We start from the raw sequence: 25,389 nt of genomic DNA, 5'->3' as shown, positions 1-25,389 counted from the left end.
CCTGAGCTACGGGATCTAATGTACTAGAAAAATAAGCACACGGTTTGTGTGATCCTGCTTGTTCCTGTGTGAGTACTGACAAGGCAGTACCTTCGCGTTCTGTAACAAAGAGCGTAAATTGTTTGCTGTAACATGGTGTTGCTAGGACAGGTGCTTGACATAAAGCTTTCTTTAAACTTTCAAAAGCGTGTGTATGTTCCTGAGTCCAAGGGAGAACAGTCGATGTGGCTACCTCCTGTGTTGTCAATTGAATGAGTGGTTTTGCTAAAAATGCATATTGAGGGATCCACTGCCTACAATATGAAGTGAGGCCTATAAAAGCCCGCACCTCCTTTTGTGTCTTGGGTATTGGCATATTTGCAATTAGCTGGATGCGATCTGGTGTAAGCTGCCTTCCCTCCTTGGACAGCGAGTGACCAAGGTAAACAACTCGCTGGACACAGAATTGCAGCTTAGAAGGGGACACCTTGTGTCCCTTTTCGGCCAAAAATTGTAATACCGTCAGTGATGCTTTCTCACATTCAGGTTCGTTTCTAGCGGTGATCAGCAGATCATCGACATATTGAAGCAGGGCAGTGTTGACTGGCATGTGTATACTGTCAAGTTCTCGTTTCAGTGCTTGGCTATAGATGCTGGGGCTTTCTGTAAATCCTTGAGGTGCGCGTGTGAATTTAAAGCTTCGTCCATTTAAACTAAATCCGAACAAGTATTGACTTTCTGGATCTATTGGGACGCTGAAAAAGGCATTCTTGAGATCAATTACAGTAAAGAATGTTGCTTCGGAATCAATAGCTGTCAGTAATGAAGAGATGTCTGGAACTACGGGGTATTGTGGTACAATACATTTATTTAATTCGCGCAGATCAATAACCAATCGATATACTGGTGGAGCCTTTGGATCAGTTCGTTTAAGAATCAGAATTATCGGTGAATTACATACATTGGAGTCGGTTTCCACAACCACTCCTTGGCCAATAAGCTCGTCAATGATTTGCAGTAAAGCCATTACAGCATCTGGGGGTAACTTGTATTGTCGCATTCGTGGTAGTACCACTCCTGCCTTTAGTGTGACTCGATATGGTGTAATGTTCATGCAACCAACATCTGTAGGGCCTTGTGCCCATAAATGTGTGGGTAAAGTCTGCAGTCGGGAATCCATGTCTCGGGACACATAGTGCCCTTTGAAATCTCGTAAAAACAATCTTACTCCTTCCGGAGAACAACATATTATAGCTCCTAGAGCTTTCAAAGTTTTTATACCTAACATGTTTTCTGGACATGATTTAGTAAGCAATAAATCTGTAGTTCGGGTCAAAGGTCCTATCGTAAGTGGAAGAGGCTGTGATACTTCATTAACAATAGGTTTTCCTGAAAAACCAAGGGAAATATTCTGTGAGCCTGAGAGGGGTGCCCCTGGAACTTCACTACGTTTTATAGTTGTTCGACTTGCCCCTGTATCAAGTAAAAATTTTCTATCTTGGCCTAATAGTTCACTATGTACATAAGGTCCTTCTTGGTCTACAGGGACCTCGATAAGGGGTAAGTCAACTTCCCTCTCTAGGCTGGTTCATGCGTATCGTTGATAATCAGGATAGTCATACTGTGCGGTCTGGTACAGCTGTCGTGTCGTTGTTTGTGTGGCAGCAACAGGCAGCGCTGGTGCAGCTGGCACAAACTGTATAGACTGTTGTGGAGCTGGCATGGACTGGGCATGCTGCGATGCTCCTTGTTCATTCTGATCCTGTCTAGGTGGCCGTGGTCTTTCTTGTGTTTTACCTGTGGCGATATTACGCTTCAAGACTGGGCAATCGTGTATGTAATGACCTGGTTGTTTACAATAGTTGCATGTCCCTTTTACAGGTCCTGCTGAATCACCGGACTGTGTCGTACCCTTTTTATGACCTTCAGCTGGAACTGTCTGGGAGACTAGCATTTTCATTTTTGTGTCTTTCATGCGTCTCTGCTCATGTTCTTGTTCCTCTCTAATTCTATTGTAATGGTACTGTAACATTTGTAACATTTGTGATGGGGTATTACCTTGCCAGGTACTCTCGAATTTTAATACTCTATTCTTCACCTGGGGCAAGGAATTTTCAACTAATTTTGTCACAAACAGATGTGGGTATGACTCGCTACTTGCTTTTATACCACTATTTATACCAAAACATTTTTCGAATCGGGCATAGAAATCACTAGTGTCTTCATCTTGCTTTTGTTTACAGGCTGAGATTGCACCCCAGTCTTCCTTTTTCGTGGTTAATAAACGTGGCAGTACCTGTACTAGTAAACCTGGTAGTGCTTTAGTTTTATCCCCAAGCCCTGCTCCTGCAGTTCGGGCCTTTTCTTCTGCTTCTAATGTTGTCCATTCTATCTTTTGGTCTCCCACCTCCCACTCTTTTTCCTTGAGTTTTTCATAAATGCCAGCAGGCATTAATACCTTTAATATTGTCATAATGTCGGGATAGGTATACTCTCCCATGAGTAACATGTCTTTGATTTCTCGGTGGAAACCCGCTGGGTCTTTGTCATGACTGGGTACCACTTTCTTCATTTCTAACAATTCTATTTTCGATATGGGCGTATATACATATACACGTTTAAACTGATTGTCCTCGCCCTTTATTGGGTGTACTTCTCGTAAGGGATTCTGTCTGTCCATGTAATACGTCGTTCTTTCCTTGATGGGCAGTGAGACATGTTCTGGGCATACAAAAAGACTGTACTGCTTTCTTGATTCTAGTATTTCTCTAATTAATTTAGTACCTGAACCTCTCCATCTATTCGTGAGTAATTCAGTCAATATATCAGGTAAAGGACCAGGATCGGAATGTTGGCTTTTATAAAGTATAAGAAGTTGTTCAATCATATAAATCCCAGCTAAACGCTGTTCATCTGGGGTGAGGTTCAAAAATGTGTGTGCTACTGTATCATCACCATATTTTCCGGGACTGTCAACCCACTGAACGGCTGACCTGGCTAATTCTTGTTCATCCATAGAATCGAGAAAATGATAACCCCTTCGTTCTCGGAGTAATTTGTCAGCGGCTTGGAACGAATGCTCGGGGGACCTTATATTTATTATAGGTGTTTGGAAATTCCTGTTATTATCTGGACATACCGGACGTATCGGGTCAGTGAAACATCTAGTACTATTACAAGATCTTCCTCTACCTACATAGGCTATGGTTTCTGACTGTCCTGTGGGCAGTCCTAATCCTTCCTCCTCCTCATTTTGTTCGAACTCGTCTACCGCTAATCTCTCTTCGTGTAGGCGTTCTATTTCTTTACGGATCTTTCGGCACATGGCTATTATACATTTTTGCCTATCATGTCTCCCTTCTGATATATTCTGGCTCCATCTGGTAAGGGTTTGCATTATTTCCGGATCTACCCCCGGTCGGTCTTGATTTCTGATTACACAATTTATGAGGAAACGTAACAGTTCCCCCTGTATCTCCACTTTCTGGTATTCCATAGCTCTGTTAATACATTCAGAATCTCGCCCTGTTTGGACATAATGATATATATTGTCTAAATGCATAGTCATTCCTGGTAGCTTTCCTAAATACATCGCAGCTCGTCGGATACGTAATGAGGCCAGGACCATTTCGTCCTCTTTGCCGGGCACAGGGTCATATCTACAATCTACTAGAAGTTCCTTAAGCGTGCGGGAATTTATGAGTTTGGGGGTACGTGGATGTGCTGATTCTCGAAAAGTAAGTTTATTTATTCTGGGTGGCGTAGAAAAAATGTTGGTAGCACCTCCGGTAGCCCCGTCTGGGGTATCGGACGCGAAAGGATTCGTTGAACGTGATACAGCAACTATAGGTGTGGACACAGCTGTAGGAGTAGCTGTAGGAACAGATGTGGAAACAGATGTACTTGCCGGAACTTGTGTCAGGATTTGATGCTGTAAGGATACAGATACAGGGTCTTGGTGTTGAACCTCCCCGGCAGACGGTCTATGTGGGGCGGGGTTAGCATACTCGGGAGCTGCGTCATCTAAATATGAGGAAAGAAAAACATCTTGTGCTGTTCTAGGATGCCCCTTGGGATGCATTTTTATTGGGAACAATGGGGGTGGCAAGTCTTTTGGTATCTTCGGAGTAGCCTTAGGTAATCCCTCGGCCAGAAGGGGATACATACCATTCATAAGGGCATTTCTTTGTCTGTCTACTTGTTCTGATTTCACTCGTGTACCTTCTTGAATTAATAGATTTTCTCGGACTTATAATTCTTCCTCTACTTTCACGATGCAATCTGCATCCCAGGTCCCAGCTGCGGGCCACCTCTGACTTTCTGGTAATTCCTTAGTGTAGTCTACCCATAGATCAAGAAATAATATGGCGTCTAGGCCATGTTTATGATACATGAAGTACCCTGGAGTGTCCCTAGGAGGAATGGGAACAGCTTCTTCGAGTACCCCTTTTCTAGTTGTGATCTGTCTTAGTTTCGAAAAGAGCGGCATATTGAGAACTGATCTGATACTTGGTCTTGAACAAACTTAATACAATAAAACACAATAATGAACAGTCATTCATACCACAATATGCAGGACGTATTAACACATTTAACATTTTAAATGAGCAACAATGATGATGACGATCTAAGAAAACTTAATCACAAAACATAATTCTCGGCATTAACTGAATTATTCTGAATTTTATATACTTGATATACTAGATATACTGCTAAACAGTACAGATACACTGCTAAAACAGTGCAGACCGGATTTGTGTACCCAAACCCGTCTGGATCGGCACAACTTATGTGCACGCCAGAACGCCTCCCCAGTAATGGTACTCACCGGGTAGCTCGGAACGGAAGGCCTCGGAACGGAACTGAACTGAACTGGACTCGACTCGAAAACTTCGGAAACTTCGGGACATCGGAAACCTGGTGGGCCTCTGTATACCTCGGATCTTGCTCTCTCAGCTAGGCTCTGGTCGGGATACTTCGCACTTCTCACCGCCTCGTCTGGGTGTTGATCGCAGCCTCAGTCACCCCCGCTTGACCGGAGGGAGATACAGGAAATCCTGCTGGTACGCGTTGTTGTCCGTCCAGCTGTGGCAGGAGACCGGGCCTGCAACGCACCGCCGGCGCGTGAGATGAGAAAGTGTCCCTATTCGGGCGCCATTCATGTGGTAAATAATTTAATTACCGGGACTTAATTTGATACAGAAAAATAATAAAAATAGCTCAGTAAAATACGAGGCAAAATCCGTGATATTAGAGGTTAGGAACGGACTTTATTCCAATGGACGATTTCGAAATCGTGGACTCCAGGTTCCATCACCACGGAGGCTCAGGAAGTGAAGTACATACTTTATTAATAAGTAATCACTTTTATACAATAGGCATTACAGTGAAGCAAATGCAGGAGGCGTAACAATTGATAGCAGAGATAGAACATACATGCGTAGCAAAAGTGGGCGTAACTGGGTGTAATTAAAGAACGTCATCAGGTATGATGTCATAATAGAGTGGTTCCATGAAAGAATTTTGCAATGTCAGCAGAAATACTTGGCAGAAATGCGCGCGCAGCAGCATGACGTATGATTGACGTGCGACTAGGGGGTGAAGGGGATTTGACATTTAACTCTACATGTGGCGACAGATGTCTGGAGGGTCAAGTCAACCTAATCCCAAATCATATCTAACATCCTATGTTTAAAGAACTATGTTATCCAAAAGAGAGGTCTCTTAGAGTAGAATCTTATTCTATACTGACTATACTGACTGTTAGTGCGTGTACAAGCGTCTAAGTGTCTACACTAGAAGCGAGGGCAGAAGTCTTCCATGGTAATAGGGCTATGAATTACTTGCATAAAGACAGAGAAGCCGGGCCTTTGCTCGGTAGCTGGAAGAATGTTTACTTAAACTACTAGACAGGAATGCATTGGGCAGGGAGCGGAGCAGATAATTTCGAAGGTGAAATACAGTTCTTGGCAGGCAGCAAGCTGATGTCAGGCACCGTGAGCCGCGCAGGGAATGAGACAAAGTTCATGGTCACAGATGCAGGCTCAGACTGGAGCTTTCAGAGGCAGAAGGCAGGAAAAGGCTTGATGGCAGAATCAGGGCCTACTCGCCTGAACTGTAAAATGGCATAAGTGAACCATATAAAGGCGGTGGCCTTTCATACTTAGGAATGGAATATCCGGCCCATTCATGGCGGATCTGAAAGAGGACATGTTGGCGGTGGACGTACATGTGTTTGCGTCTTCATAATTGGAACTGGAGGAAACATACATGTACTTGTGATTTATACATGAAACCGTTGGGGTCCAAGATAGGGGACATAACTGACCAGGAAAATCCATATTTCCACACCGTGCGTGAGGCGTGAGAAAGATACAGGAGGCCATCGATCCCAGTAGAGAAGACACCTTCCTCACTGTCGTCGATGGAGCAGTCCTGAGGTCCTGAGCCTTCCGAAGGAGTGATAACCGTCTCTCCTCCGAAGGAGACACGCTTGCTGACCGCGTATCGATGGAGGCTCCCAGGTACTGTATGCACTGGACCGGAGTCGGGACCGATTTGGACATGTTGACGTGTAACCCCAGCTTGTGCAAGAGAGCGCACGTCCATCGGAAGTGATCTTGCGCTTCCGAGAAGGATGAAGCCTTGATCAGCCAATCGTCCAGATACGGGTAGACAAACACCTTGTTCCTTCGCAGATGTGCCGCCACCACCGCCATGCACTTCGAGAAGGTCCTGGGCGCAGACTTTAGCCCGAATGGCAGTACTGTGTATTGATAGTGATTGGCGCCGACTTGGAATCGCAGGAACTTCCTGTACTTCCGTGCTATGGGCACATGGAAGTACGCATCCTGTAGATCTATGGCACAGAGCCAGTCTCCCCTTTGCAGCTGAGGGTAAATCTGGTGCAACGATAGCATGCGAAACTTCTCTCTGCGAATCCATTTGTTTGTCTGTCGCAAAACCAGAATGGGCCTGAACTCGTTCTTGTCCTTCTTGCGAACGAGGAAGAACCGAGAGTACAGACCTCTTCCCCTTTGAGACAGGTACCTCTTCTACCGCCTTTTTTCTCAACAAGATGTCTGCCTCCGCCTGGAGCTCTCTCAGCTGGAACTGAGAGCTGACCGGCGGAATCGCTGGAAGCGGGCTGATAAACCGAAGACTGTATCCATTGCAAACAATATTCAGCACCCACTTGTCCTGAGTAATTTTTCTCCACTCTGCCGGTAAAAGTTGAATGCTTCCCCCCACTGGAGTGGGTAACGGTTGAGGGGGAAGTAGCCGCTCAGGGCCGAGACCCGGCCAGGCCCTTGGTAGTGGTAGTCGCCTGCTGGCCTCTTCTACCCCTCTGGCGTTTCTGGAAGGGCTTCCGGAACTGCTGCTGTTGGTGCTGCTGCTGTCCCGAACCCTGCCCACGCCCTCTGCCCGAAGACCCGAACCGCCTCTGGAACGGGCGCTTCTTCTCGGCCTTCTCCAACCCGACGGCCGTCAGGGTTTCCGCCTCCGCCTTCATGCGGGCCATCTCATCATCCGCATGTTTTCCGAACAGGGTTTCCCCCGAGAAGGGCAGGTTGGCCACTCTGTGCTGCGCCTCTGGTTTGAGGGACGTCAGGCGCAGCCACGAATGCCGCCTCTGGTGGACGCCATGACAGTAGGCGTGGGCGGCCAACAAGGAGACATCCGCCGCCGCGCCGATCACCTGATTAGAAACCAGCATGCCTTCGCGCACTGTTTCCAAGAAGTCCTCCTTCCTGTCCCGGGGCAGCAGGTCCGCATACTGCTGCAGGGACTCCCACAGGGCCCGGTCGTAACGGCCCAACAAAGCCCCTGCACTCGCCGCCTTCATGGTGGTGGCGGTGGTCCCACACACCTTCCTGCAAGCAGAATCCAGCCAGCGGCTTTCTTTGTCAGGCGGGACCGTAGATGAAGGGGCGGTCGCATGTTGTTTCCTCGCCGCCGTCACGATGACCGAATCCGGCTTCGGGTCCACCCTCAAAAAGGTAGGGTCCGACTCCGGGGCCCTATACTTTTTCATGAGCCTGGAGGGGGCGGCCTTCGTCACCGCGGGAGTGAGGAACAGCTCCAACGCGGGTTCCACCAGTCCTGGTACAAGGGGCAGTAGAGGGTGAGACAGGTGTTTCTTATGAAGTGTCTCGAATATCACGGACGTCGTGGGTGTTGGAACCGTCACCGTGATACCCAACTTTGCTGCCCCTCTCAACAGCACCTCTTGGAAAGAGACCAAATCGTCCACCGGAGACACCCTAGTCCCCGGCGAGTCCGACAGCGTCGGGGAAAAGTCTCTGGTCGAGGATCGCGTGTGCGACCTGGACCTGTGCCTCCTACGGCGTCGTCCTGAGTCCGACGATGACCGTCCATGGCTCCGTGATCTTCTCCTCCCGAGAGAGCGGAAGCGCGACCTCTTCGGCTTCGGTCTGCCCGCCGGTCTAGCCGGTCCCGGCGACCGCGGGCGTCGCGGCTTCGGAGTCCCCTGCGGCGGAGTCGGGTACCGCGGAAGGGAAACCGACCGCAGGGGAACCGCCGGCAGCTCCAATGGAGTGCGTGGTAACGACCGAGGTGGGGGCGGCGGAGGCAGTGGCTGCGGATGTGGAGGCGGTGGTGGCGGTGGTGGTGTTGGCGGTGGTGGTGGAGGCGGAGTCGGAGGTGGTGGGGGAGGAGGCGGTGACGTAGGCATCCGAGGAGGCGTATACACCACAGAGTACACCGATCCCGATGACTCTCTTCCTCGACGTCGACCTTCGCCTCGACGGCGACCTTCGCCTCGACGGCGATCTACGCCTCGACGGCGATCTTCTTGACGTCGAGCGTCTCTTCGACGGCGACGTCAACCGTCTCCTCTTCACCGACGGCGAACGGCGATCTCCCCTCGACGGCGAGCACCGACGCCGGGTCCGATCTCGATGCCGACTGCTGGACGGCGACGTCGACGTCGCCGAAGATGCCGATGTAGTCGACGGCGGCCTGTTCAGGTCCCTCGACGTCGACAGTCGACGCCGCTTCTCCCCAGAGCCCTGGGGAGACGGCGAACAGATGGTAATCATCCTCCTCGACGCCGCCGTCGGGGGAGTGGGGACGCTTACTGGTCTTCCTGCCCCTGGGGAGCCCCCCAGAGGCCTCAGTATGGGCCAAATCAGCCCCTCCAGACCCACCTGGTGCCTTCAGCCTTCTCTCCTCCAGGACTTGAAGCCTGATCTTCATTCTGTCCCTCAGGGTCCTGGCTGAGAACGAGTGGCAGATATCACAGTCTTCAGGCACGTGGGACTGGGGAAGGCAACCTATACACACCTCGTGTGGATCTGTTTTAGCCTTTTTTCTACCACATTCCGGGCACTTGTCGAACAAGCCAGGCATGTTGACAGTACCAGCCACTAAGCACTTGAAAAAGTGACAAAAATTGACAAAAACTACAATAAACCCTTGAAAAGGGGAGAGCTCAATGCTCCAGGGTCCTGCTAGCAGGAGCCGGAAAAAAGAACTGAAAGTAAATGGGACCTGCTGGGCATTCTGGGATACTGGGGAAAGTTCTGGAAATCTGGAAAGTTTTCTTAAAGGCACAGTATCCTGTTCTAAGCCACATAATGGCAGCCTATGGGGCTTGTCTGTCCACTCCGTCCTCTCTATCATTCCAGAGGCTTTTGCTGGTAAAGGCAGGGTTTTTTCCTATGTGGAGAAAAGCTGGACAGGCAGTGCTGTTTGTGGAATTCTAGTTGAAGTACTGGACAGTGTAGCCTGTGGGTATAGGCTGCATTATCTGTCTTTAAATTAAATTCTCTCTTGAAGGTGTATGCAGGTCTGCATGATTTGTCACCTTTAGAGATTATTTTTTATTGCTCCGGGGTCCACGCACATGGGCGGGACTATTCACTAGATTATGACTATACACAGAGATCCCCTACTACAGAATTGGTTGATACTCATGCCTTATCCAGGGGTCAATTTCTAACTTATGGAGCTTTATCACAAACGTTCATGAACCGGTGGACTAGGGGGCGTAACTTTACCCCACAGCACACAGTTCAACTTCTTCTTTCTATGGGCTCTGCACCTCACTTAGTAACATGGTTCTACAGAGCATTGAGTGAGATGGGGAGGAGACCATTGACGACCTTCCAGGCTCGATGGGACATGACATTACAGATATAAAAGGGGGAGGGCAATGGCATACCCCAAAAAAGTCTAACGCAACAAAAGACTGAAATATATACAATTTAACCATCTATATATGACGAACCTCACCCCACCCCACACAGATTAGAGATCATATATGGGAGAGAACCTCGGGGCTGTCCGCGCTGTCAAGTGCTTGAAGCGAACTTCTGTCACATGACTTAGGGATGCCACATGCTGCAGACTTTCTGGACCGCAGTATTGCAGCGACTTCATATCACACTGGGGTGCAGCCTTCCCTGTACGATACAGGTCTGTCTCTTGGGAAGCTTCTCCAGGCCCAAGGCACTCAGAGTAGGCTCTAGGTTTCTTGACCTGGCCCTAGATCGATGCAGGATAGCAAAGGCGTGGAAATCTGACAAGGAGCAGAGACTGCAGTTCTGGGAGAGTGATGTCCCGCCTGGGTGGATGCAGAAGGACAGGCCCTTAGAAGGGACGATGCCCAAGCTTCTATTAACTTGACTACGGAAGGAGAGTTTGATGAGCTGGGAACACCCGAGACCGACACAGAACCGGACGACCCCGATAGCGGAGAGAGAGGGGTCGTAGAGAACTGGCACAGATAGAAACGTAGGAGAGGACAGCAGTATGGGGCTAGGATAGTACCCACACCATCCTGAAATCATGATAATGAGACTTCTGCAGGCCACACCCATGGGGCAGACACTACTGAGCTCTACCCCACTCCTCGACCCTAGACTGGTCAGACACTACTACCATATGACATGAGCTACCTGTCTGCTACTAACTTGTGACAACACGTGCAAATATCTCTGTGGACCACCCAATGCCGACCTACCTCTACTCCTAAAGACACAGTTGTGAGACACCTTCTTGGCTATTTCTGGAAGTTATGATTTTCTCCAGGGTCCCCCTCCTACTATTGGCCTACACTAACAATGTCTGAAACATACAATACATGGAGACACCGAGTGTCCATTCGATAATACATCCGGATACACCAGCTGCAAGGTGAAGGGAAGTAGCTTACAAGGTACGCACTGTTAAATACCAGATTTCTTAAGAATGTTGAACTTATACGCGACATAGATTTATGTTGATCAATTCTGTTCTATCTCCTGCATGCCTCCTGACTTTTATGCACAGTGTGGTATGTTGCACTCAGATGTGTGAATATAAAAAAGAAAAAGAAAAATCACTAATGCTGGAATTCTGATTACAATTGTAATGTATTACACAATGACTTTAAATGCAATAAACATATCTTTTTTAAAAAAGGATGAATTACTGGCAGCACTAGACAAAGCCTGGACTAGGCCGTCATCAAGGCTTCAGTCAGATAATTGAGGGGCAGCAACGGCTCAACCAGTAGGTTTCAATCAATATATTTGTAGAGCTCTTCTTGTCTCCCATGAGGGTATCCAGGCGCTGGCAAGGTCCAGTTAATTAGCCTAATAGTCAGGTTTTCAGGGACTTTCAAAACTCTGGAAGAGATGGGGAGGTCCAGAGATGAAAGGGTAGCTTGTTCCATGTCTTCGCTACTAAGTGGGGGAAGGAGCGAGCTCTGCATCTGCTATGTCAGGCGTTGAGGTGAGAGTTAGAGAAAGGTAAGGGGAGCAGAGTTGTCTGGTGGGCTGATGGAAGTTCAGGCGGCAGTTCAAGCAGGTTCAGAAGTCGAATGGACCTGGCTGCACAATTTCTGTGAGCAGGTTTGCTTCAGTTTTTACAGTAGATATCTACAACTCTAGCACTTCTGGGGCACTGAAAACTACCACTTCGAAAGAGATGCTTTCTTCAACAGGGGAAACAAATGGCAAGTTCAACTCAGTCTCAGGAGAGTTGTCAAAGCCACTAACATTTTTTAAGTACAGACCAGCATCAGTATAGTGAGTGGAAGCAAACTGTCCGCCTTCTTGTTTTCATCATGAGTGACATGCTGAATGTCCTTTACAGCGTGAGAATCAGAACCAAAAATAGCATCCAGCCATCTACAATACTGTTGTTGAGCTAAGGGCATCATAGGGGAGTCATCATAGACTAGGGGCTTGGATTTGGTGATTTCAAAGCATAACGTCAATTGAGAGCTAGCCAAACGTCTTGTTGCAGTGCTGAAACTGGCATCAGATCTGGAGCTGGTGCCAAACAGGCTGTATCAGCATTGCCTTCAGAAAATGTGTTGAGGCATGGCCTGCATCCAGCAAAAAGCCAGGCACAGGCCGGATCCAGAATCATAGATAAAAGCTGCAGCATAGTCTCCTTCAAGGCCTCTTCCTACTATGGAGTCAACAGTGACCTGGGATACATGGGGCACACTGGCTCCAATAGTGCAACATGATTGGAGACGAATGATGGCAGTGGAGTCAGAGCCTTAGAATGTCAACTGTGCGACCTCTACCTGGAGAGCGATGGTAGGGAGGATTGAACTATTGCTTAGATATGTTGGTGCTTTTGCCAAGACTTGTTTTTTGACTTTGCCTTGAACTTAGCAGAGGATGGCGATCTGGACAGGGAACGACACATGGATCGGAAGTTGGCTCAGGACTTTAAACATGGCCTACCTCTTTTCTGGCATTTGGTGAAGCACGGCTTTGCCTCACGCTCCGATAACTTTTGGGTTTATATGGGAGCACTTGCCTCAGGACTTTGACATGTGCTTGGAACCTAAGCACCAAAAGCAGGCATCATGCAGATACATGACCAACATCTGTTTCAGAAGTCGCCGCACTGTTTAAAGCCTTTGTCAGGGAGTGTCGTAAGTTTTCAGTAGTTTCTGAAAATCGATGAAAGGCTTGGGACCGGAGCTTTGGATCAGAGTCAAAGGGCACAGAAAAAAAAAGGAAATTACCCCAGCGTGTAGGGATGGTTTCTATATCGGACTCCGTGTCATCACTTCTAGAGGGGAGATTAGGCTACTACAGTGTCCAATGGCACACCTTCTAGTGAGTGGGAGCTGTTGTTGGAAATGTTTCTGTATTGAGTCTGGTGCCATGCGGGGTAGGGGGAAGAATTAAAAAGTTGAGGAATCTGTGGTATCCCTCAGAATAAAAAAAGTTTTTGTAAAAAAAATTACAAATAGTCTCTGCGTGAAAACTCTCAAGATGTGTCATTAAGCTCAGTGTCTACAGAGGAGATATGCAATCCTTATCCCCAGATGAGGGTAAGCAAGAAGTGCATAGGGCTTAAAATAATAAAAGACTGTTGGTATTTGAAGAGATGGAAACACAACAAAGTGTGAAATAGTCCTAACCTCAACAAATGGATATGTTACCCAACACGTTTTAGTAGGAGTAAGAACACAATCCAAGAAGGGCAACAAGGAATGTAAAGAGTAAAAAACAAAAACTTAAAATACATATAACAATATTAATGAAAAAAAACCTTTAACTAAAGGGAAAATAAAAGATAAAGGGATAATTGTTGTGTGGGAATTTAAACTTGAGTGCGTGCTTTAAGGTTAAAGTCAAAGCTAGTAGTCCGCTTTCCTGAAGCTGAAGAAAACACGCATTGAGCCAACACGGGCTTAGGCCAGTGTTTCGTTTAGCTAGACCAGAAAATGGGTTACAAGGAAATGTGATGGGACTCCTTACATGAATTCTGAATATCAACAGCACAGTTAGAAGAAAATGTTTAAATAAAGCACATTTTACTGTTCCACTGATTTGTACGTTTTTACGGAATGAGGGATACCTAGCAAACTAGATGGACTTTGAATTCCTATAACAGTGATACAAGAGCATGGCAGCTATTCTTAAAGTGGTATGGACATCCGGGTCAGTGAATCTTCTCCACTGTGCCCCTGGTGCAGAGTGCTCACGCCAGGACACATTGCGCGGAGTGCTGTAGCACCTTCAGTAAGTGCTCTGATACAAGCAAATGCTTTAGCCCTTTAAGATATTACAAAACACGGTCTGTTTGGGACCAATAAAGTAAGACAGAACACTTCTAACTATCGTATTTTTCTTCTCTGTCAATTTCTTTGGGGTCAGATTAGAAAAAATAATAATAATGCCCATGCCCTAGCAGATTGACTTTACTCCTTTTGACTCCATTCCTTTAGAAACCGCGGCCACCTTTCCTGGCTTTCAACTTTTTCTGCCACCATACCTCTCTGCCTCCACTTTGGAAGTTTTTGGAAAACAATATTTTCAATTTTAACAACTGAATGGAATTTGCAGCACCGCCCAAACCCCCCCGTTAACTTCCATAGATACTTTCAATGAGGTGAATCGAATGATTCAAACTAATTTCTCATTCAAGTTATTTGGCTTTCTTCCTCCTCTGTCAGCGTTGCAGGCAAAGGGAGTGCTTGGCTTTGGATTCTAAGACACGCACAGAAGGGTAAAGAAACTTAACAAGTGCTGCCACATCATCAATAAGTTTAGGGCCCGCCAAGTGCTCTGCAAGTGAACGCACAACTAGTCATCCAGAGATGATCTAAAAGTTACAACTGGTGAAAAGAGAAATACAGAACAACCCAGCTAGTCCATTCCCATCTAATATACAGGAAAACTATTTAGATACCAAAATAGTTATGACAAAAACAACAAGGAAAATGATGTCCTTTATGAAACTCAAGGAGAGTGGAAATGAAGTCCTCGACCAAGGCATAGTGGAAACAAGCATTACAAATACAATAGGTCTTGCATTTGTTGGGAGTTGGAGTGATTGGCATTATAAATGCCAATGTTTGTTACCTACCCATGTTGCAGGGTGCAGTACTATATGTGGTCAAAAGAGGTTCACAATGGGACTTATTCTAGCAACATATGGTATGGCGCCCTGCAACATGGGGAGGTAAAAAACATTGACATTTAAAACTCCAATAAATCTAATGCCATCAAATGCAAGACCTATTGCAGTTGAAATGCTTGTTTATGGCTGAAAGAAGTTTGACTATTGTATGGATTAGGCAAGACCTCCACTGTCTTAATTGAGGCCAGATTACAGTTCAAAACTGAAATGGATATTTGAGCAAGGCACCTTGGAGCTGCACAGAGACAGTAGTGGGCAAGGAAGGACCTCGGGAGACAGGAAGGAGCCACAGCAGAAATTAGTGCTCCTGTGAAGTATTTTAGGGGAGCGCCGATAACAAGAGGGTAGGATGAGTGAGGCGCCGCAGCTAACTTAGATAGATAGGGCACCTGTTGGTGTGTGGGCAGAGGCACTCCCATTGTTTAAAATGGAGAATTTTTTTTTGGAGTTGGCCGTACCACGCTCAACAAGACGTGCAGCTGCCATTATTTAAGATGGAAAGGAAAAACACAGAGTTAGATGAGCCACGCACAACAAGACGCAAGGCTGTCATTATTTAAGATCACGCGCACCCTACAAACTGTAATGGGGTTGGGAAAGTACTTAGCTGATTAACAGAATAGTGCCCAGTAACAGTAAATAAAACAAACTGAGTAACAACACATGTAGAAGGGCCAGTGCTCATGGGAGGTAACAACAGAAGAGAGAGGTACTAAGGAGGGACTAATAAGCCTATTAAATCAAAAAACACCATTTACAAAGAACAGGGACTAAAGCCAATTAAAAAGATAAGCGGAAAGTGGGCAGAGCTTCATCTTCCTCTTGAATACTGCATGTCTCGAAGAGACAGCGCAAGCGCTGCCTAGGCAAGACCTAAAAAGGCACAAAAAAGACAAAATAGGAGGAATAGACAATAAGCAGTAAGTAAGAAGGTTACATAGGAGGTATTTTGTTACAACTACAGTACTGCCTATACCCTGTCAGACTAAGGGCAAATCAGCAATATTTAATCTAGACAAGGACTTCCAGGGCTGATGTTATAATGGGTGACGTGTATTTTTATTAATCCAAATTAACAGTTAAGTGAAAACGGTAGTACAACACAAGGCTTTCTACTTAAGTTGGTTTAGACAGCTGTACGTTTAAAACAGAATTGCTGCACTTTCCATTAAAAAGGCAGTGCAGACATTAAAGGAGATCCGTGAGCTCTTTACCAGTGCTTAATCCATGGCAGCCTAAGACACCTCCTGCATCTGTCTGCTCCACATGATTCACTTATAACTACTGAAGGAGCTGTAAATGCAACATTTAAGACAGATAATTACACAAGAAACTAACCTTAAGCCAGCCACGATTCCAGCAGGCATCACTTTCCTTGACCTCCGGTACCTCACACCCATCACAATGGCCATGATGAATGCAACAACTGTGACAGAGAATAACAGCCATCGTCAATTACTGCATTTTAGTCATTTTACATATGCACAGTACAACCTACAATGTTACTGAATTACGTTTAATTCTCAAAAATAGCTGCCAAAAGAATGTGTTAATGTCTGCAGGACAACCTTTCCAAGTCACACTTACCATTCAGTAATGCCAGCTAGTTTCCTGAGAATGAAAGGCGTGGTTTTGAATAAGTAAGAATCATACACATTATTTTGGCCACAACAAAGGGCAGATTTGTCGTTCAGCTGACAAGGCCAATATTTAGCATTCCAACCCAAAACATTATCAGGAGTATAAAATGTAAGCATGGTACTCCATGTCCTGTTGATGCTGGCTTATGTAGTCGTCTCCTAAAATCACTACTGTAGTTTCCAGTCTTTACTCGCCTACCAAGTGTCAGAGAATCCAAGGATGGCCATCAAAATGTTTTGGAAAAGGTTATTAGGTAGACCGATAACCGCCAGAATAAGTGTAGCTTCATGTCGAAGGCGGAATCCTATTCCAAACTAAAGAGTACCCTGACATCTACTTGCAGGCTCAAAAATTGCAGCCAGAACAAAGGAGTAAGCATGCAGCATGGGGGCCTCCACCTCTTGTTCACTCCAAGCGGGATGCATACCCTCACCAGCACCCTCATGAAGAGTGCAATAATCTGACTGATGGCAGAGGGGATGGTGAACGGGTCTTGAGAACAGAAGACAGCATTGGACTAGGAATAACAGAGCCACCTATTTCCTGTGCCGCTAAACTTGCCATCCACTGGGGAGCTTCAGTAACAAGGAGAACACAGCAGGGGAGGAGGAGAAAGGCGACATCACGCAAAAATGCCTTTAAGTAAACACATAACTCAAGAATTCTTGGTTTAATTGTTCCCGGTAAAGAAGTATCAAAGCAATAGGGCCTCCTGAATGTGTGCCCAGTAAATGACGGAGCCACCCTGCAAACGTTTCTAACAACCAAATGGCAGGAGAACACATTTTTTATTTAATTTTATTTAAGAAGTTTTATATAGCGCTGGCCTGACCCTAGGGTATTGGAGCGCTTTACAGCAGAAACATGGCAGAGATTCACAAAACAGAAGAGCGACACATTAACAGTGCAGGACAGTCTTTGTCTTCGGAGTCCTTCGAAGTCTTAGAGTTGGAGCAGTGCGCGGTGTCAGCTAGCTGCTCCGATTGATCCTATCCATTCCCTAGGGAGCAGTTGAGGAACAGGATTTTGAGTTGGCTTTTGAATTTTACAAAGGAGGGAATGGTTCTGATGTGAGGGGGAATAGAGTTCCAGATTTTAGGAGCACTTCCGGCGAAGGATCGATCCGCAGTTTTTTGTTTTCGAGTTTTTGGTGGGATGAGTAGGATGGAGTTTGAGCTTCTGAGATTCCTGGCCTGACCTGCTTTTTTGAGTTTTTTTGCCAGATATTCGTGTTTGCCGGTGTGTAGGGCTTTATGCGTGAGGCAGGCTGTTCTGAAGCTAATCCGCATTTCGGCTGGAAGCCACTTAAGTTCCCTGAGTGCAGGAGAAATGTGGTTGAATTTCTTGATACCGGTGATCATTCTGGCTGCCGCATGCAGCGTTGTTTTGATGGGCGCCAGATGTGGTTTTTGAATTCCTGAAAGGACTGCGTTCCCATAGTCGAATCTGCCCTTGTGTTTAGAGGAAGTAAAAACCCATGCATGGAGAAGCCTCCTAACTGGGGTAACATATGGAGAGTACCAGTTAGAAAAATCATGATTGTTTCATTGGGGGTAGAACAAGACTTCCCTCAGTTTGTACAATTAAGCATCTCCTGACGCCAAATCTGTTTCATACGTTGCTTTGGACTCGTGATTCAGCCAGGTCTTTTGAAATAAGCATTGGAAAAGCCAGTAGGTCTCGCCTATTCAAGAGCTATTGGCTTTGCCAAAGTGTTTTAGCTATGTTGTACACTAGCGTGGCTGCTGTTCAGCATGGCTAAAAGTTAGTGGAATGGAGTAACGTATAGTGGCATACAGTGGAGTGTCGTAGAGCGGAGCAGATTTTTTTCAAGTGGGATGGCATAGAGTGGAGTGTTGTAGAGTGGCGAGGAGTAGAGTGTTGTAGAAGGGAGTAGAGTATCAGAGTGGAATGACAGAGTGGCGTGGAGTGGCATAGAGTGGTGTTTTGGAGTAGAGTGTCAGTGTAGAGTGGAGTCAAGTGGCATGGAGTGGCATAGGAGGAGTTGAATAGAGTAGTGTGTTGCAGAATGGCATAAAGTGCAGTACAGTGTTGCAGAGTGGAGTGGCAGATTAGAGTGTCGTAGAATGGAGGAGAGTAGAGTGGTGTGGTGTAGAGTGGTGTGGTGTAGAGTGGAGAGTCAAGGAGTGGTGTAGAGTGGAGTAAAGGGCCGTGAGTGGAGTGGCATTGAGGGGTGTAGAGTGGAGGGACATGACAGCGTGGCGAGGCGTGGTGTGGAATGGCATGGACTGGCGTAGAGTGGAGTTGTGTGGTATGTCGTAGATTGGAGTGTCATGGTGAGTTTTAGAGTGAAATGGAGTGGTGTAGAGTGGACTGGAGTGGCGTGTCAGAGTGGATTGTTGTAGAGTGGAGAGCCATGGAGTGGAGTAGAGTGTTGTAGTGCAGAGTGTCGGAGTGGAACAGAGTGTTTTATAGTGGAGCAGATTGTTGTGGAGTGGTGTAGACTGGAGTGGCGTAACATACAGTAAAGTGGCATGGAGGGGAGTCGAGTGTTGTAGAATGGAGTAGGGTGTCAGAGTGGAGGGCCACAGAGCGGAGTAGAGTAAAGTGGAGTATGCATGGTGTGGTAGCGCACTGCCATTGCAGACAGGTAAATGCTACTTACCAGTATGCATCTGTTCTTGGCATGTAGAGCTGCTGCAGTCACATTATTGCATTAGATCGCCGCCTAGTGTTGGGTCCGGATGTTGCACGTTGTTGTCTTGGAAGAGTCTTCGCGGTCTCACGAGATAGGTGACTCCTCCCCTGGACTACAGTGCGCATGGACAGCACCTCCATCGTCAGATTGTTTTTTCGCCATTGTGGCAAAGATGGAGGATAGTAATAGAAAGAAAGGTGTCCACGTAAATGTATCTAAGTAAGATAGTACTGCAACTGTGCTCGGCACCAGGGAGGAGGGTGGGCATGTGACTGCAGCAGCTCTACATGCCAAGAACAGATGCATACAGGTAAGTAGCATTTACCGTTCGAGGCATATGAGCTGCTGCAGTCACATTATTGCATAGACTGTATAGCAGTTCCTCCTCTAGTGGTGGTTACCGGTGTCAGTTGCAGTAGTCTGGAATAGTGTTTTAAGGACAGCCTGACCTACAGAAGCTTGTTGATTGGCTTGCACATCAACACAATAGTGTTTAGTGAAGGTATGTATGGTAGACCATGTAGCTGCCTTACAAATGTCTTGTAAGGGTATATTCCCTAGAAAAGCCATGGATGCCCCCATTTTGCACGTGGAATGTGCTCTTGGGGGAATAGTTAAGGTGCGTTTAGCTTTTTGATAACATATTTGTATGCACTTAACTATCCATCTGGCTATCCCTGCCTTTGAAATAGGGTTACCCTTATGAGGTTGACAGAAAGACACAAACAATTGTTTTGTCTTCCTAAATGGTTTAGTTCTGTCTATGTAGTAGAGTAGAGCCCTTCTGACATCCAGTGTGTGGAGTGCTCTTTCAGCTACTGACTGTGGTTTTTGAAAAAAGACAGGTAACTCAATTGATTGGTTAATGTGAAAACTAGTTATGACCTTTGGTAGGAATTTAGGGTTTGTTCTGAGACCTACCTTATTTTGATGTATTTGCATGAAAGGTTTTTGAATTGTTAGTGCTTGCAATTCACTCACTCTTCTGAGTGAAGGGATTGCTATTAGAAATGCCACCTTCCATGTTAGGAACTGTAATTCGCAAGAATGTAGAGGCTCAAAGGGTGGACCCATAAATCTAGTTAGTACAATGTTAAGATTCCAGACTGGGGAAGGTGGAAATCTTGGAGGGATTATTCTTTTGAGCCCTTCCATAAATGCCTTAATGGGTGGTATTCGGAAAAGAGGTGTAATCTTATAGATGAATATGCTAGATTACATCTTTGTAAGTGTAGTAGATAAATTATGTTTTGTACAGAAGCGTCTAGTGGATTGATTTGATTATTTTGGCAGTAATAACAAATCTTTTCCATTTGTTTGCGTAACAGGCTCTGGTAGTGGGACGTCTTGCCTCTTTGATGATATTCATACAATCAGGAGGCAGGTTAAGGTATCCGAACTCTAAGACTTCAGGAGCCAGATTGCTAGGTTCATTTGATTGGGGTCTGGGTGTTGTATCTCTCCATGGTTCTGTGTGAGTTGTTTTGGAGAGAGGTGTAGTTTTTGATGAGGGACTACAGAGAGTTCTAGGAGTGTTGTGTACCATGGTTGTCGTGCCCATGTGGGAGCAACTAGGATCATCGTAAGTGTCTGTTGCTTTAGTTTGCGTACCACTAATGGAATGAGTGGGGTTGGCGGAAAAGCGTATGCAAATCTGCCTGACCCGTTCATCCATATCGCATTGCCCTTTGACTGCGGGTGTGGGAACCTGGCGGCGAAGGATGGGCATTTTGCATTTTCCTTTGTGGCGAACAGATCTATGTCTGGGTGTCCCCATGTTTGAAAGAATGGGAGTAGGACTTCAGGGTGAATTTCCCATTCGTGGATCTGTTGACTGTGTCTGCTCAATAGGTCTGCAATCTGGTTGTTTACTCCTGGGAGATGTTGTGCTAGAAGATGGATGTTTTGTGGAATGGCCCATCTCCATATACTTTGCGCTAGTTGTGATAGCTGCAGAGAGTGTCCCCCCCTGTTTCTGTATATAGAACATTGCTGTCATATTGTCCGTTCGGACTAGAACAGTCTTGTTGGCTATGTGTTTTTGAAAAGCTTTCATTGCTTGAAAGATTGCCAGTAATTCTAGATAGTTTATGTGGTGTATTTTTTGGTGCGGTGTCCATAGACCTTGTACTGTATGTTGAAGTAGATGGGCTCCCCACCCTGTGAGTGATGCGTCCGTTGTCAACACTACTTGTGGAACTGGCTCTTGGAACAGTCGTCCTTTTGAAAGGTTTTGTGTGTTCCACCACTGCAGAGAGCGATGGGTACGACTGTCTACCAACACTAGGTCTTTTAGCTTCCCTTGAGCCTGGTTCCATTGTGTTGCTAGGCATTCTTGTATGGGACGCATTTGTAGCCGAGCATGTGGGACTATGAATATGCAAGATGCCATCATGCCTATGAGTTGCATAAACACTCTTGCTGTCAAAAGAGTTTGAGGTTGGAATTTTAGGATCATTGCTTGAATGTTTTGTATTCTGGTTGGAGCTGGGTAAGCCTTTGCTACTGTGGAGTCTATAGTTGCTCACAGATACTGCTGTATATGGGAGGGTTGTAGATGGTATTTTGGGTAGTTGAGGGAAAATGAGGGGACGAAGGTCAAGAATGGGCCTGAGGGAGCCGTCCTTTTTGGGGATTAGGAAATAGAGAGAGTAAACTCCCTTCCCTTGTTGTTGCAGAGGAACTGGTTCTATAGCATGCGTTTGTAGCATTGCTAAGACCTCCTGTTGTAATAGTATGGTATGTTTCTCCGACATTGGTCTGTGTTTGGGTGGTATGTTGGGTGGGGTAGATGTAAGTTCTAGACAGTAACCAGAATGGATAATTTGCTTCACCCACCTGTCTGTCGTGATGGATTCCCAGACAGGTAGGAACTGTGAGATTCTGCCTCCGACTGGTGTTAAGTGGTCTGGAGGCAGGTGTAAGTGGTCACTGTTTGGGAGTGGTGGAGGTACGGTTGTTGTTGTTACCTCTACCTCTGCCTTTAGTATTGTTTCCTCTATATCCTCCTCTGCCTCTGGGAAATGTGTTTTGGGAGGTAGTTTGAGAGGTTTGTGTATTATTTCCTCTCCCTGTACCTCTATAGGAGGATCTACGAAAGGAACGTTTGGATTGGTAAAACTACAGTGCACCCATAGATTTAGCGGTGTCAGTATCCTTTTTCATTTTGTCTAATAGGACATCCGTTTCTGGCCCGAACAGGAAATCTTGGTTAAGGGGTTGATTGAGAATAGTGGTTTGCACCTCTGGTTTGAAACCTGATATGCGAAGCCATGCATGTCTCCTCAACATCACGCTTGTATTCACTGTTCTAGAGGCTGTGTCAGCTGCATCTAGAGCACACTTTATTGAAGCATTAGTGATGAATTTTGCTTCTTGGATAAGGTCATTTGCCTGTTTATATGGCTCAGGGAGATGTTGTAGTAGCTCCTCTAACTTGTCGTAGTGCGCTCTGTCATATCTAGCTAACAATGCTTGTGTGTTAGCTATTCTCCAGGTGTTGGCTGCTTGTGAAGCTACCCTCTTCCCAGATGCCTCTAGTAGTTTGGACTCTCTTTCTGGTGGTGCAGCGTCACCAGTGGTTTGTGAGTTAGCCCTTTTTCTGGCATTAGCTACTACTAGAGAATCAAGCTGTAGGTGACCCTTGATGTATGTAGGGTCGGTGGGTACTGCTCTATATTTCTTTTCTACCCTAGGGTTGAGTATTCTAGCCCTAATTGGGTCTTTGAATATTTCTGGTGCATGTTTTCAAACTCCTTTGAGCATGGGTAATGTGCGTACACTTCTTTCTGTGGTTGGGAAGGTGTCCAGCAAGAAATCCTCTTCCATAGGGTCAGCATGCATATCTACCCCGTGGAAACTAGCAGCTCTGTCTACCAACTGATGGAATGCAATGGTGTAGTCAGGAGGGGATGGTTTTGAAGGATATGGTGTGGGGTCTAGAATAGGTGGGTTATTGTCAGGTGAATATGGGTCTCCCCATGTGTCCTGGTTGGGATTTGTGTCATCAGGATCTACATAAGGGTCTTGTGGATCATTATTTATGTCATCGTCTGGGTCCCCATCAGGCCGTTGAGGCATGGGAGGTGTGTATGGCACATAAGGCATAAAAGGAGAGAGAGGAGGAGGAGTAACATGTCTAATAGGAGAAGTAGCAATGTCTTTCCTTTTAAGAGGAATAGGAGAGGGTAAGGCAGGAGGGATTTTCCTCTTGTGGAGCACCATATGACCCGTTTTAGGGTCAATGACGAGTTTTCCCTGTTTTGGATCGACAGGATCCGGATAAAACAGTTCCTCCTCTGTATTTGTTGGTTTCGGCACCGAAGATTTGTGGTTTTTCTTATTGGGAGTCGAAGGTTTTGTAGACTTCGGCTTCGACTTGTTTGGCTCGGGAACCTGGTTTCTGATGGATACATCTGCCAGTGGATTCCTCACCTTGTGAATATACCCTGCGCCAGCAACATTCGGAAACTTTTGTAGCAGTCCACGCCGATGGGGTCGACGACGACGTCACAGAGACACGGCCCCGCTCGCGACTCCGCTGACGTCACCGGCTCCATAAGAAGACCTCGTCGGCGTGATGACGTCAGTTCCCTTTTTTCCGCGCCGTCGAAGCCAACGGATTTCGTGAATCGCTGTTGTTAGCGTCGTTGATACTTTGTGTATTTTCGTTGTTTTTCCGGTCTTCTTTGAAGATGTCGACAAAGAAGTCTGGGTTCAAGCCTTGCCGGGAGAGTGGCAAGCATATGTCCATCACTGACCCACACGAGGACTGTGTGTGGTGTTTATCCTCGGACCACGACGTGGATGGCTGTACCAGCTGCCGTAAGATGAGCACGAAGGCTCTGAAGGAACGAGAGGCAAAGCTCTTTATTGCCAGAATGAAGAAGGACAAGAGAGGGAGAAGGATATCGAGATCGAGGTGTCGATCGAAGTCGAGGTCGGCGTCGAAGTCGACTTCGGGGCATGCTTCTCGAGCTAAGAAGCACAAGAAAAAGAGAAGACACTCCTCTCGGCACCATTCAGATAAGAGCACGGCGCCGAAGCCGAAGTCACCTGCCCGGCGTCGAAGGGACTCTGTTTCTCCTTCTCCTGTGCAGGGTTCGCCTGCTGGTCCTTCATCTCCGGTGGTCTCTTTGTCTCCGGCTTCGCCAGTTCCAGCCCGGACTCCGACGCCGGTTCCATCTCCGGCTCTGTCTCCGGCTCCATCTCCGGCCCCGGAAGATCTTTAAGACCCGGGTGAGCCTGCGACGCCGTTGATTCCACCGTCGGCGCAGGTTGGCCCGAGTCCGGTGGGGCCTGGCCAGTATCCTGCCTTCCCTGGGCCAGGTCAGGACCCCTCGCATTACTTAAATGTGATGTATGGGGTATTTGCTCGTGCCATGTATGTCCCTGGTGCACCTGCGGGTCCGACGGGTCCTTTGGCATTTAACTTAGGGGTGCCGCAAGTGTATCCTCAGGCCCCTTTCTATCCATTTTATCCAGCGACGCCATCTTGGAATCCTCCGGCTCCGAGAACGTCGGCGCCGCTTCCATCCTCGCCGGCTCCGGCTCGACCTCGTTCGACGCCGATGGCTCCGCCGGATCCACGGTCGACGCCGGCACTGGCGCCGTCGGAGTCGATTACGGCGCCGCCGACGCCGAGGATTCGAATTCGCTCCAGAAGGGAGACTCAGAGGATTATTGAGGAGCAGAGATACCTTCAGGAGGAAGCGGAAGATGGAGAATTGGTGGAGTCGGAGGAGGTTTTTGATGAGCTTAAGGAGGCTAGTGGCTTGGACCTGTCTCCTGAGTGGGAGATTACTCCGCCATCAGATGAGCCATCCAAGGACGTTGCACCCTACCATGCAGTCATGAGGAGAGCTGCGGAGTTGCTTGATCTCAAACTTCCAACAACGGAGTTTAAGTCGAACATTTTGACTGAGGTGTTGCATTCTCCTACAGCGGTATCAGAACCTTTGCTTCCCTTTAATGAGGCCATTGTGGAACCTGTGTTGGAGGTGTGGCGCAAACCTTTTTCGGCTCCTGCGGTCTCTAAGACGATCGCTAGGAGATGCAGAGCAGCCCCAGGGGATCCAGAATTTTTGTCGTCTCATCCATCGCCTGAGAGCCTGGTAATTCAGGCGGCTTGTTCTGGGAACTCTAAAGGAGCTTTTCCACAGGTCCCTGGGGACAGAGAGGCAGAAAGGCTGGACCAATCGGCAAAGAAG

The 25,389-nt window shown here is 47.0% G+C and overlaps 1 protein-coding gene across 5 annotated transcripts in view; it reads right to left on the bottom strand.

The window, feature by feature from the left end:
- The window catches only part of TMEM14A (transmembrane protein 14A), a 170,526-nt gene that overhangs the window by 41,777 nt on the left and 103,360 nt on the right, over positions 1-25,389 (bottom strand). For all 5 annotated transcript variants that reach the window (XM_085610833.1, XM_085610835.1, XM_085610832.1 and 2 more), the window contains exon 4: positions 16,219-16,306. In XM_085610833.1, the coding sequence (XP_085466959.1) occupies positions 16,219-16,306 (88 nt within the window). The remainder of the gene's footprint in view (positions 1-16,218; positions 16,307-25,389) is intronic.

This window comes from Triturus cristatus, chromosome 6 (genome assembly GCF_964204655.1).
Source record: "Triturus cristatus chromosome 6, aTriCri1.1, whole genome shotgun sequence".
In the NCBI taxonomy this organism is placed as follows: Eukaryota; Metazoa; Chordata; class Amphibia; order Caudata; family Salamandridae; genus Triturus; species Triturus cristatus.
Note: the sequence above shows the minus strand (reverse complement) of the source record. Positions and strands in the feature narration are given on the sequence as shown.